The sequence below is a fragment of the Perna viridis genome, chromosome 4 (genome assembly GCF_037379345.1).
Source record: "Perna viridis isolate PV_CMFRI_1.1 ecotype Kerala chromosome 4, ASM3737934v1, whole genome shotgun sequence".
NCBI lineage: Eukaryota > Metazoa > Mollusca > Bivalvia > Mytilida > Mytilidae > Perna > Perna viridis.
Genome location: NC_142448.1, coordinates 30778680 through 30793916, shown reverse-complemented (window position 1 = coordinate 30793916; position 15237 = coordinate 30778680). Strand labels below are relative to the sequence as shown.

Sequence of the window (15237 nt, the reverse complement as noted above, 5' to 3'; positions counted from 1 at the left end):
TAATTAGAGCTTCAGTAATTAAAATAAATTAAGTAGTTTTCTGTTAAGTATACATAAAAAATATTTAAAAAATCACGATTAAAAGTTAAACTATACTAAGCAGAACCAAAAAGAGAGAGAAAATTATGTTGAAAAATCCTAGAATCATGACAAACGCGTGCAAAAACAAACAACTTGGATACCCCAAAAGGAAGAGAAGTCCTATGACATTCAGAGAAAAACCCCGAAAACGATCTGATGAATATATTTATTCCAAATATAACGAACATCAATAAACAAGGTTTGAGATAAGACAGCTCCAGATCTTACAATCATACTCAATCGGAATTTACTTCGAAATTTAGATTACCCAAGAAAAATGAATTTTTTACTGACCTGACATGGTCTTCAAAGCGATCGTAATCCACTGCCTGAGAATCTACTTCTTTATCAAACATAGGGTTTTTACTGAAAAAAAGTGCAAAAGAAAACAAATTGTGAACAATTAAATTTTACCTTCATGAAATAGGTATACTTAAGAAAGAATTTGACATTAAAAGGACATGGCTGTGTAAGATGGAATTCTAATCAGTAGTAAGACGGACTGTTAAAGTACTATTTGTTTATTTGTCAACTTGTTATTATTTTTTGATATTCAATTTCTAGCGGGACCGTATCGACGTGACGAACAATACTTGTGTACCACACAACTTCGGAGTCGATGCATTACTCCAAATCTACACATATAAAAAACCAGACGACCTAAATATACAGTATTTGATGTCACAATCATCACATTTATGTATTTTGTCCATGATAATTTATTAGTCGTTAAATGAAGTTATACGGCAAAAATGGGGGTTCTTGCAAAAACAACGAGTCTTGTCAGCATACAAGAACAACGTCAAAATTTTGTTCTTTTGTCAACAAAATCCTTTAAAAATTCGCAAAAAAACAACGTTAAAAGATAGTTCATTTTAAACAACATGAGTGCTCACACATTCATTAGTACCAAACAAACTGTTTTTCAAGAAAAGATTTCAAGAAACCAAAAGAATGTAATCTAGAGAAAATTAAAATAATCCATACAAAGTAACAAAAGTATTTGAGCAACTCGGACTCCATAAAATATGAATCGTGGACCAAATGCACCGTTCGAGTAAGCATCCTTTGCTTTTCTAGAAACATCCGCCGAGTTACTCATAAAAAGTCAAGTCCGGGGTAGACGAAAGAGGAAAGAAACTATGGCACGACTGAATATTTGTTTGTTCAATAATTACACATCCACTGTCATGTTTGTATGTCATTGATAGCCATAATACATTCACTCAAAGTCCACACATGGACCGTTACGCTAAGTGGTACGAATATTGTTAGTAACATCTAGGCTGTATAGAATAAAAATACCGAAAAGCTTTCGATATTTTATGAAAGTGAGCGATATTTGTCCAATCTACAACTAAAAATGTCAGTGAAAAAATGTACGTAACCATATGTAATCTATAATTACAGGGCGTTGGACATTTTTCTCTAATTCTGTCGCTTCATAGATTACAGCATACCAATTTTTAGCTGTGTGCGATCTCATTATATCACATATATGTTATGACAGAAAAAAGGACGTTTGTAGCTATAAAAGCAAATTCAAAACTTACTTTCGTGCATATAGATTCGTTCCTGGTTGAGTCTCTTTACCATCAGTACCTTTAAAGGGACGATATTAGTCTAATAGTGATTCAAATACCCGTATATCAACAAGCGTTTTGGTCTTGTATAATTAACATATATAAGTAAAAACATACAAAAAGGTTTATGTTTGAAGAGAATAATGAAAGTCTTGTACAAATAGCAGTTTATTATCAAATGTTCCATGTAAAATAAATTTCGAAAAATACTGTAATTTCACGTTCGAAGTCTCCCTCTCTCTTTCTCACCCCAAGCGTCACACCATATTTATCTCGAGACGTTAACATTGTTCGACGTCATTGATAATATGGAATATCAAGCAAACGATTACAAAATTTAAAATGTATTAAAAAATATATTGAATCTGAGGAAATCTTTGTCGGAAAAAGGATAAGCGATAAATTGTCGTGAATGACCAAATTATAACCACTCGTACCGATAACGCATATAGATTTAACTCATGCATGGAGCAAGTTCTGAGCACTCAAAAAATATTAGCGTTCTTTGACGATCGTGACTACATTTTGGTTATTTCACTCTATCCTTCAAATATCCTATTAGTACATGCGCTGAACATTGTTCTAACTGCAGAAATGCATTATGTTGACATAAAATGTGACCCCAACATATAATATAAATGATACAGTTCATGGTTCATGCATGTTTATTGAAAGCCCAAGTTACTATGACTAAAATTGAACATTTTAGCAGCAAATGTTTATTAAAATTTGATTATAATTACCCTTAGGGTTTACCAACTTTCAAAAGGTATATGGAGAAATAATTCAGATAAAACATTTTGCAACAACGACATACTGGTATTCGATAAGACTTTCAAAACGAGTTTAATTTTGTTACTAGTAAAAGATACAAACTGAAAAAAAAATGTCTTTTAAAGTTAATGTAGTCTTTGCTGTTTTATGCTTCAACAAGTATCCTTGCTATTTTATTTAAAATTTTACGTACCAACATTCGTATTGGTTGTCGCGGCTTTCAACTTGCGTTTGTACCTGTAAATCGAGCATGTTTTGTTAATGATTATTCAGTGTTTCTTTCTGATAGGAATTATCAAGTTTTATTATGTGATAAGATTTAGATATCTATTATTCAACCAATCACATATATAAAAAATAAAAAAAATTAAAAAATTAAAAACATCGTGTTTTTTGATTGTCTGGTAATCTCCATCTAAATCTAAAACTTAACACAAATCAGGATGTGAGAACAGAACCATTTATTAAAAACAATGACAAATCATTTAGAAAATTATTGTTTATTTGAAAAATGATTATATAGTTATTTCTTATAATTCGTGTTGCTGTCCTTTGAAATATATTGATATGAAAAGAAAGTGTAGCAATAGCAACATAGGCAATTTACAAAAAAAAAATCCTGATATCTATGCATGCAGTTTTACCCAAAGACAAATAATGGTACTGCTCTGGCAATTAGTGGTGATGTTATTGTTTTCTAATTACATGTAGTATTGAAGCAAATTTTGACAGCAGTTGATATTTCAACCCGAAAAAAAAAGTAAATTCACTGACTGGTTTAGATTTAATACCCAACGCTTGAGTTGTGATAATTGTTTTTTTCTTCATTTCAAATGTCAATCTTAGTATTTGTACTTTTATTGCGGTGAATTGCTTTTCACGAACTTTGAGATAGTTATTATTGCGTAAATAAGTACATGAGAATATACACAGTTGGCCTTAAACATATGATAACTTCCAAGATAACGCACAGTTGAAATCATAAATTCAAGTACAGTTAGCAATTACACTGTACTTTGGCAATATAAGTGGCATTTCTAACACATTTTTAATTTGTCACTACACTAAGAAATAATCTATCAACCATAAATGTACCTGGCAACGCTACTACAGAAGCAGATTCCATTTATCACTATAGTTACAGCAAGCAAGGCGCACACTGCCATCAGCACGTATTTCAAAGTAATACCAGGTTTATCATCTTTTGAAATGGTGTCCTTGTATTCCTAAAAAGCAAACAAATATTTGTTTTTAATATTTGGGTAGTTAGAGGTAAAAGTGACAGTAAAGTAATAACAGATAATAAAAAAAACAAATATTAACATCGCAACGATCCGCGAGTTCATGATGACGATGATATAATTCTGTAAATAAAGCTCTTAAGAAGGAAGAAAATAAGAGGTGCGTAATAGGTCCTTGCGAAAGTTTCATGAAATTGTATTCTGCTGTTTAAGAGCATTTGTTGATTAGAAGATGGGCCCATCTGTAGTCTATCGATGCAAGAAGTCATTCAAATGGAAAAACAAAATAAACGGTACAATGGCATCATGACAGAGAAAACAGCAGTCATTCATTTATACATACAGGAAAATCAACAACAAGAACTGACATAACACTCTTAACAACTATACACAATGGAGTGGAACATTTCTCATTGACTAAATATACTTAGGCAATTAATTCCATACAATTTCAAAAAGACTGCTTAGGGTATTTTCATTTCAGAAAAAAATGTTGCAAAGGGGAAAACTATTAAGTACTATCTGATACCTCATGAGGAAGGAAAATGGGCCTTCAATGGCGTTATATATGATTTTGTACATTAATAGATCAAACGATCATAGGACTTATGGCACCAACATCCAGTCAGGTTGAATTACAAAAACATAAATTATATAGGCAAAAAAAAAAACTTCCATAAATGTGTCTTTTTTGTTTTGCCTGATTTGTTAGTTAATTCATTAAAGATAAATGTTCTATAACAAACATATCATGCATCATCAGGGCGAAAATATTTTCCTAACAGATCTTGATATTGTGAAACCGACTGGTCGGACACGATGATCCAGATTTTTAATCAAAGAACTTATAGAGTCAAAATACCGCAGGTAGGAATGCCTTCTCCCTTGCACTCGTTATTTGAACTCGAAGCCAACCAGTCGCCACTCCTTTCTGTGTATGTCGTGTGCTTAGCGGAAAAGCAGTTACATTTTATTTGTAAGTCATTGGTATCATAACTCGATTTAGGATCGAATCCATGATCCCCTACATACATGCCAAGAACGTATTACGAGACCACTGATTAGTTTTGAGACCTTCAAAAACATGGGTGCTTTAAATTATTTACGCTACTACAGTGACTATTTTGGATAATATAAATTCTTACCGTTATTGTTTTTAAGTTAAACCTAACGAGAGAATGTCCAAGAGCTGTACTGTAGTCATCGCATAGTCTGGCAAAATATTTTAACATATAAAGTTTACATGAGATTTAAAAAAAGATTTATAATATTTCTTTTCTATTGTAATGTATTCGCAAAAACGGCATTGCTACAATGCAACAAAGAACCACCTCAGAAACCATACGCCCAATAGGAAGTTGATCGCTTCAGTCTGAAACCACGATATGACTTACCTATTCAAAGATCATGTTTTCTTACAGCAACTAATGGAATCCAAATCCAACAATAATGGTATAACTTTATAGATTATTGTTAAATATACAGTGACTGTAATAAATTTTAACCATACAATCAAAATAGCACAAAGGTGAAAACACAGAAACGTGTCATTTCAGACTACAATCATACCACATAATATGGAAAATGAAGCTACTTTCAGAATATTAAGTGGTTATGATTATAGTCCAAGTCAACTCGGATTGTTTGCGGTTTTTTGCGTTTATTTTTGTAATTACTCGACGGTTCCTTTCAAAAACTTGCCATTTTATTCATGTCGTTCTGTACTACGATTCCCTTGCAATTATTTTTCGTTCTTACCTCCGGGATTGAAAAAAATTCAAAATTTATTTTTCCTACGAGAATTTTGCATTGAATGTATTGTTTATCCGCCATCTTGTTTCTATGGATATTTTGAAATATATATATATATAACATATTACAATATCGTTCAGATTCGACTATGGAAATTTGAACTCACTCTTTGGCTTCAGAAGCTAACAGTACTGGTCCGTTGGTAGTTTCAGCAACATGAAAATACAAATATGTTCTGAAAACAAGTAAATTATTTAAAATAATTTTCTCAACTGGTAATCTACTTACAATTATAAAGGTATGGGTGAAGGTAATTATTGTCTAGACCTTTCTACATTTATACAAAAGACATACAATTTATTGCAGAAATACATTTACATGATCTTGACATAAATAACAGTAATAAAATTTAAACTGATTTTCCGGTTAAATGTTTGCTAAAATTTGCTGCATTAAAAAGCAATAGTTTTTTTAACAATTTAAATATGGCAACGAATGATAAAAATGTTTAACAGGTACACGATAATTGAGTTGAGCAGGAACAAGTACAGGCCTTCATATTTCGGCGTATAGTTTCGACGTAATGTTATATTACAATAACATGCACGACTTCGTGAAGAGAATCTGAGAAAGAAACAGTTAAGTGGTTACTTACCTACAATTGTCACTCGTCGCAATTTTTGAAGTTACCAAAAACTACGTAAAACAAATATTAGAAACAAAACTTACCTATCAGCTTCTGCTATTCCATTTGTAACTTTTGATTCAATTCCATCTGCTATGAATATTTTGCCGGTAATTTTACTGGCAATACTGAAAGGAATTTTAAATAAATTGCCGCATTTTCAAGTGTGTGTTGGCGTAAACGAAGAAATTATTACAAAACATTGGAAGAAGAAAAAAATATTTTTAAATGAACAAACATTGTACATGTACTTACTTTATTGAAATCTAATAATTTTATAATTGCAACAAGCTGGTTGTATGTTGTGCATTATTAAGTGTTTTATCTTAAAAACAATTAATACTTCCAGTAGAAACTTTCTTACTTTAAAATTTCTTGTTGGTTGACCTGAACAAAATTTTTAGATCCTTTAATCAACATGGCAGCCGTTTGGTCATCAGATATGATATCAAGCTAAAACGCAATAAAACCTTATGAAAAAACTGTAGGGATTTAGTATTGTGGTACATATTATTCAGTATTTATTTACTGTATTATTTTAATATTATTAAAAAAATCCTTAACATATATATAAACAAATAATGCCGTAAAACATCACTGTTGTTTTTATTTAGTATTATGTGTGGTACTTCACTTATGACATAAAGACATTGTCAAAAATATGTTTCTTAATAGTGTTATCAATTATAAGTTTAACAAATCCAACCAGTCTAATATCATTTCAGATGCAAATTAAATCATTCTAAAAAAACAAACATACCGAAAACGAAACAAACAAAAAACAAGTAATAGTTATAAAAAAAGAGACATACGCAAAACACTAGAAAAAAAAACTACTGGAACACCAAAAACACTACAAATACCTTAATGGTCGCTGTAGAGTTCCCAGCACCATCCCAGACAATTACAGGTACTTTAAGAGATCCTTTCATGTTCTCTTCAAACAATAAGTTTGTTATTAAAGTGCCATTTGGGGTCAAACAAATACATGTCTTTTGAGTATCCGGACAATCTTCAGCACCCCCTAATTTCGTTTTCAAAATCATGTCTCTTAACGCTTGCGTTGAGTAGGTCATGTTGCCGTTGAAATCGTAGGTGTGAACTTGAAATTCTTTAGTATCAGGATCAGGGAAAATCCATTTCTAATGATAAAAACGACATACTATGACAATACGTTCTTTATTATTGTTTTAAATCAAAGCATCAAATTAAACATTAGGCTTTCACACCAGTTATACCTACCAGAAATACAAACAAATCAAACGGTTAAAGTCGTTTTAAACATGGAGTACTTTAATCATAGTAAATATACTGTACACACATCAAAACAAAAAATACAAAGGACGATATATTGAGATTGATTTATTCCTATTGATAACATAAGGAAATCAGAACGCACATAAACTATTTTGTAAATATTTTGTTAATATATTTAATCTCTGTATCATAAATCGAAATATCTTTTACGAGCTGAAAAAGGCAAAGCATATTGCTATTTTCCACTTCTCTAAAAGGTAACATTGGTCTAACGTATAAGGAATATTATACTTTTTCCAGAAATAAATTGGGGTATTTCATGTAACGGACTCATACCCACATTTGAAAAATACTCTGAATTGTCAAATCAATAATTTAAATTACCTCAAGATCTAGGATTTTTGTACTTAGTTTGACAGTTCTTCGTAAACCTTTCTTGATTTCTGGTTGAGTAAAAATAGGTGGGTTGTCGTCCTGGTCTATGATTTTGACGATGATATTCGTCTCGGTTTTGTTGCTGAAAGCATTTGTTTGGTAATCGCATTGGGAACTTATGTTATAAGCTGTGTTGTCTTTCGCCGAAATTTGTAATATAACAGCTGTTGAAAGTTTCTCTCGATCTATCGGTTTGATAATGGTTACATCTCCACTTTTATCATCGATGGCGAATGAATTATTAAAGTTTTTCACTACCAACAATATGAAAATAATACAAGGCTAGAGATTGATTACCTGCTTGCAAAGGAAGTATAATAAAAAGCAAGACCTTACAATTACTATGCAAAAACTGTTCCTTCCGCACTGTGTGATTATTGGAACAAAGTATCGACAAATTTTTGTTATAGCAAATATTCCCTTCAAAAGATGTCGCTTTCTATTCCAAAATCATGCAAGGGGAATAATTGAGATTTTGACAAAAATATTCTTTATCCGAAAAGCAGAAACTGAATAAATACCGACGTAAGCTGTCGGCACTTGATATGAAAATTATGATTAACACTAAAGTCATAACAATATTTGATACAAATAAGTATTTTCTTGAACGAAGTCGTACAAGTTGAGGATAAATAGATAATAAAAATATTGCGATCAAAATTAATTAGTTTTACTTTTGGAGGCTAAAAGTAGTAGAATCTGTTTTATTTTTCTGTTGAATACGATGCTTTACACACCTTTACTGTTATGCTTATTGCTAAAGTGATACAGGCATAGTGAAATTCAGAGAAAATGAAACCCAATTAATTGTACGAAAGGTTCAGGAATTATCTTTGACGTTTTGCCCCTGTTTTGAATAAAACTTATGAAAGACTCTTTGTCTTTCAAAAAGATGCAATGACTATGAGGTTACAAATAAAAAAAAACCTTCATATCCAGAGAGACTAAATATATCAAACATTTAAAGCTGCTGTATGAAAATGATGAAAAAAGTTATGACCTTGTAAAATCAATTCTTTAGGGTTGAAATTACCTTTTCAGCGTAAATTTAAGATTATAAAGTCTAAAGGAAAACTTTTCGATCGACGTGTTTGCAAATATCTTGAAAATTCATGAAATAAAAATCTTACCTATTTCATATATAATTTCTGAAGAAAAATCTTTGTCGTAAGCCTTGACTGTTTCTATGGTTTTATTATCAACATTTTCAGATACAGATGTCATGAACTCTTTTTGTCTGAACTCGGGTGGTTGATCATTTATATCAACGACTTGAATTGTAAGATCTTGTTCGGACGATAGTCGGGGGTTTCCGTGGTCTTTGACTTGCACCCTTAGCTAAAATATATACCAAATAATTGTTATTAGATGTGTTTTATTGATGTTTTCAATATTCATTCAATGTTTTGAATAACTTTTTCTGTTCTTCATTTCAATATATACACTAAACAAGCGAGCAATAAACACTGTGTGTTACATATGAAGCAGAAGCATAGATAGATTGCAATGTACTCTCTGTTAAATTGTAACAGGATTTAGATAATATCACAAGAGTTTTAATCGATTCAATGGTTTTGAGGCTGTATACTAACATTGAGAACCAGAGCTTGAAGCAGTCAGATAATAATTTTGGATTGCTTTCGACAAGAATGGACATTTTGTTGTGACCTACATCCCATAAACAGATTCAAACACATGTTGATTAGTACATTTATCAGTTACATGCATCATTCATTTACCGATTACCTTGTAAAATGAGTTTTTTTCTGCATCAAGTTCTTTTACAGTCCTTATTTCACCATTAACACCGTCAATAGTAAAATCTGACTGGTATGGAGAGTTTCCGACAAATGAGTATTCAACTCTACTGTTTTCACCATTATCCAAATCTTTTGAATTCAATTTCAGTACTAACGATCCAATACGAGCACACTAAAAAAAGAGTTATTCAGAGTAAATCTATGCAAGTGAAAAAGATCGTGAAGGCAGAAGAACCAGTGATACAAGTAAAATGAACATAAAATATCAGAAATATTTATTGCTGGAAATACCTTCAACAAATCTCAAATTATTATCTTCACAAAACTTCAATGGCACTATTTTTTATGCCATGAGTATTTTCTGATGTGTTTAGTACATTTACGTACTGTATAGAAAAAGGGAAATTTAAGGGTACAAGTTGAATTCGATTGCGTTGCTGAAAGTAAGATATAATTAATTAATAAAAAACTTGTTGACTTAGTGTCATTCCTATATAATGATTGCAGAAAAAAAAACCAACATTTCTTTCATGATGTATAGAAAAGCTTGACCCAAACAAAGACCTTTTCAGAGGAACATAAACAAAATAAATGTATTTAAATTCATTGTGGCATAGATCCTTAGCGTTTGAAGAAGAAAATATACACTCATATGCAAATGTATAAAACAACAAATGAAAATTTGCCTCATATATTGAAGGAACAGGAGGAGAAAACTTAACAAAGGCAGGTGGATTGTTGTTGATGTCCTCAACTTCAATCAATACAGTAGTCGAACTATTCAATCCTCCATAATCAACAGCTTCCACCATAATTGAATAGTTTCCAAATTGGTTAGTAAGATTAGACTTCACATATATATCTCCAGTAGAGGAATTAATGCTGAAAAAATCCGTTGTGTTGTCAGAAAACTTGTATGTAAACAGACTATTGTTTCCAGCATCAATATCATTAGCGGTTACTGTTGTTACCAGTTGGTTAACTTTAGAGTTTTCTAATATATTTTTTCTGTACTCAGTCTTTCTGAAAATCGGGGAATTGTCGTTTACGTCATCAATTATTACAGTTAGAGTTGCCGTCCCTGTCTTTTGATCTTTTGTGTTGGTAGGACTATCTGTTGATATGATTGTAAGGATGTATGGATCAACTTTTTCTCTGTCTATATTTCCAGTTGCAACAATATCGCACTAAGAAGTAAACAGAAAATGGTGTTAATAAGAAATTAACTTAGGTACTTAAGTTTGTTATCATTAGAATACTTTCTCAATTTAATAATCCATGTTTTAAAGTAAGCTTTTTTGTGAAAGATACTTCAAGAAATTTGTATCACAAAAAAGATATACATGAATTTCATTGGTTTTCATTCAATTGTATAGCAATTACAGAGAGATTATACCGTAGGTTAAACTCAAAACCTTAAAGCATTCAAAACATCGTACAAAATAATATGTTTGCTCTCTTTACCCTGAAATTACCTCTGCGTGATTCGTATGTGGACAGTTACTAAACTATATAGGCATTTTGGTACGCGTTTACCAAAGCGTCAAACAAAATGAAATTAGTTGAATTAATTTTTCAACTACTACTTAAAATCTCCAAAGGTAACTTCTGTGACAAAATTCTATTCAGAATTGTCTTTGAGTTTACGATGATGTGATATAATCAAAGCATATAAGTTTAATTCTATTTTTAAAAGTATTTCTGCCATATTGTACACTTTATATCCCTTATATAACCAGTATTTTCTAAATCGCTTTTACTTGTTCTGACAAACAACAAAACTTTTTAATTTATTACAATTCACACAATTATTTTGTGTGCCTTTTCTAATTTAAGAGGAATTTATTAAGAATGCCTCTTTAATAATATGCATTGGACTTAAATGAAGTGCAAGCAAGTAAGCATGTTATTTTATGTATGAAATGTAACAATCAAATGCATACATTGCATATAGAGATTTTGCTCCCCCACAGTTAGGAATTTCTGTTTTCATTTCATTTAAAAGTGTATCTTTTTAAAATCATAAGCGTATGTGTTTCTTTGGTTAATCGTTGGCTTCATTTGAAAATATAGTGACGATGTCTTGCAGTTTCTTTTAAATTGTTTTGATAACAACTTCTTTATTTATGTCATCCAAAGAATTTAACTGGAAGAACATAAGAAACCGCAAGAAAACAAAATTAGTTTTCCTTATCCTGAATGTGATGGCAGCATTATGATATCAATGAAAAAATTGTGCGTGCTGTATTTATGCTTACCTTGAATTTGTCATGAATCTTAAACACGTTTCCTTTATTTCCACTGACAATAGAGTACGACAATTTAGCATTGACGCCAAAATCTTTGTCAGAAGCAGTAAGAATAAAGACAGATTTATTACTGTATGTTGAAGTGCCGTTATTCTCCGTCAAATTTGTTGTATAGGTTTTATTAGTAAACAAAGGATAATTGTCGTTTATGTCCTGCAGAATAAATGTAATATTGTTCTGGGCTTCGTGTAATCCGTCATTCACTGAAACTGTAATTAGCAGAGTTGCTTGACTCTCACGATCTAAATCAATGTTGCTTCTTCTTCGAATAGTACCTACAAAAATATAAAAAAATTGAAATGTCTATTGCTTTGTGCTTTTCCGTTAAATTCGGTTTTTTTTCTTATAGAAAATAATAAAGTCATAGATCGAAAGAACAATCCTGCTAAAAACATTTTTCTCAGAAATGTTTAGATCATAATAGATCAGATCATTACAAACCAAATGTATTGATTTAATTTTGAGTTTCCCAAAGTTTCCTCTAAAAATAGACATATTTTGGCAAAATACTTTTATAGCAAAGCAGCGGGGGGTAATTTGAAAAAAAAACTTTTTGATAAATAAATTGAACATGTATAGTACAGTGTAATCAAAAAAAAGCTCTTCGAAAACTTTTGTGTGGAGATTTTCAATACAGCTCATACTTTGGATAATATCATTGAAAGAACAAATTTGCATAGAATGTACGTTATGTAGGCACTCTACAATAAATATTGTTCTTAATTTGCTTGATATAAGTGGGAAATATTTTTTCTACAAAATAAAGATCTGAATTAGGACAATAACAACATAACAATAGGGTGTATATACATTTCAAATCATCGTTTGTTCTGTTCAATTGTCTACCATTTGCAGTGTCGGCACTTTATATTTACTAGAAAAAAGCCGTTATGCATATACCAATTATCTTCTTTTTTTATCTAAATATTCTACATTGTTAAGTAATGAAACAGTATACCCATCGGAGCCGCGGTATCTAAGTGTCAAAAATGCTTAACAAAATGTAGGAATAACAATTTGACTTATTGATGGATGGAAGCAATAGATATCAATTAAAGTGGTACCACTCGTAAACCCATGCATATGCACTCAACACTTGCAATTCTATAAACTATACTTACTTAAACAAGAAGTTTAGACGAAATGGTTTAGAAAAAAACCTATGTGTATATCCAAAAACTTACTGCTTGGGGTGATATGTTACAACAGTGCTTGAAGCTTTTGGTTTGAAATGAATTACCTTTAAGTGGATCATCTATATAAAAAGCTTTAGACGGATCTTTCGTAATTGCATATGATAAAACGCTGTTTAAATCTTTGTCTGTTGCTGAAAGTGTAAAAACTATTCCACCAAGCAATCCTTCAGTAATATTCAACTTGTCTTCTTCAATTGGCGAAAAGACAGGGTCATTGTCATTTGAATCCTCGACAGTTATAGTCAATGATACTGAAAATAGATGACAAAGAGTTGAAGTAATGTAAGAAATCTCTTTTTTTCTTAAATTGTGTACCTGTTGGTCATTACTATGTATTCGATGAAAAATCCGGTATATTTTTATATTGACCTAAAGCCATTTTACAATAATGTATATTCGCTGTTGATGCATCTGTGGAAATTTGCGACACGAGATTTACTAAAACAGGAAAAATAATTTACTTAAAAAATATTTTTTTCTCTTTATTTTACGCTTGCACCCAGAAAAGTGGTACCTCTCCAACCGGTGACATATATATTTCTTGAAAGGTATTTGATAAGGTGCGTTTCGCTTACCATAACATATCAACTTTGAAGTGTCAGTAATCAACAAGATCTGACAGTTTTACTGAGTATTCCTCAAAATTTTTTTTTTCAATTTGCGACTGATTCACATAAATACAATTTTCCATTCGTGTTGTTTGGTTTATTGATATTATTTTGACGTAAGATATTATATTCCAAAGCCGTTTGGTAACATTTTTCACAGAGACAATATGTTTTTCCCTATCCTACATAATAACACCTAGATGAGCTGTCCCGTACTACCATACATTGTGTACTAAGTTATAGCCTAGATTAATCCTACGAGGAGGAATGACCCGGCCAGCGAAAGCTATATCATATAGTCAAGCTGGCTGACTGGTCTCGGGCGCTGGACTGTGCAAACGGTCTTGCCATAGATGTCACAGCGGTACGAGTTCGACTTCGAGACGTTTATATATATAGATATATGTAGAAGATATGAAAAATTCCCAACGATGTTAGAACTGTCAAATTTGCGATGCAAATTTTTGGTCGTTCCCTCCGCGGCAGTATATAAGTTTACATTATCTTCCCTTGTGTCTCTTATCCACAAACATTGTTCCCCTAGAAACACCAGCCGAGTTGCTAACAAAAAAGTCAAGTCCAGGGTAGACGAAAGAGGAAAGTAAAACTATGAAACGTTGAACAAATATGTTTTCATAGTGCATATAGATACACCGTAACGTTCCACGGGTTCATGATGACGATCATAAAACTTCTTTAGTGACAACTTCAATCTTGTAGCAATATAACTATGTTCCAGATGCCTAAATGTAAGTCTAGCACCGCGATACAAAAGTCGTAGTTACAGCAAGCTCTGGCATATTGTATAAGTTGTGATATGAAAACTCAATACGCAGGTGCTGAAGAGATGTTGCCACAGATGAAAGCAAAGTAGACGGAGTGAAACACCATCATTACAATTGAAACAAAAATAAAATTATTAAATTATTTGCCCACCCCCCGCCAAAATATGATGTTATCAATAATAATAATAATAATAATAATAATAATAATAATAATAATAATAAAATTAAATTGTACAACGGAACAAAAACATATCGTACCTGTAGCAGTCTGTGGCGTGTTGGCAGTTCCATTTACATCTGTTACGTTTAATGTTAAAATCACTTTTGAAATTTTTTCTCTGTCTATCTTTGTTTTTAACTTTATGGTTCCTTGGTTTGTTATATAAAATAAATCCTAAAGAAATGTAATACGAAATATTATCTTATATTCACCGAATCAGATTGGGCAAATATGATTAGGCAGAAATGCCTGTATCATTCAAAGAAATTTGTACATAAAATATATGAATTTGAAAACAAAATCAGAAAAAAAATTTATGCATATATTACTTTGCATAATTCTATATATATATAGTTTAGGTCCCGATTTTGCTTTGTATGGGTTTATGATGTGTCGGTCCCATTTGTCATATTATAAATCAAAGAAAACCTTTATCAGAGAGACAAATTTAAAAAACAGAATGGAGAATAGGTAAATCAGTGTTGCAAAAATGTAATGAATTCCAAAAAAAAAAAAAATAGTTTAAATGTTGGAGAATACAAAATATGCCT

General features: G+C 31.2%; 1 protein-coding gene across 1 annotated transcript in view; it reads right to left on the bottom strand.

Moving 5' to 3' along the window:
* Positions 1-15237, bottom strand: part of LOC148619717 (cadherin-23-like) — a 44351-nt gene that overhangs the window by 5681 nt on the left and 23433 nt on the right. The window contains exons 13-28 of the mRNA XM_088579934.1: positions 14725-14860; positions 13118-13324; positions 11827-12152; positions 10255-10755; positions 9555-9740; positions 8939-9146; positions 7758-8062; positions 6980-7258; positions 6481-6569; positions 6161-6244; positions 5598-5666; positions 4825-4891; positions 3534-3664; positions 2632-2675; positions 1635-1683; positions 376-447 (exon numbers count right to left, since the gene is read on the bottom strand). Coding sequence (XP_088436060.1) covers positions 376-447; positions 1635-1683; positions 2632-2675; positions 3534-3664; positions 4825-4891; positions 5598-5666; positions 6161-6244; positions 6481-6569; positions 6980-7258; positions 7758-8062; positions 8939-9146; positions 9555-9740; positions 10255-10755; positions 11827-12152; positions 13118-13324; positions 14725-14860 — 2753 coding nt within the window. The remainder of the gene's footprint in view (positions 1-375; positions 448-1634; positions 1684-2631; positions 2676-3533; positions 3665-4824; positions 4892-5597; positions 5667-6160; positions 6245-6480; positions 6570-6979; positions 7259-7757; positions 8063-8938; positions 9147-9554; positions 9741-10254; positions 10756-11826; positions 12153-13117; positions 13325-14724; positions 14861-15237) is intronic.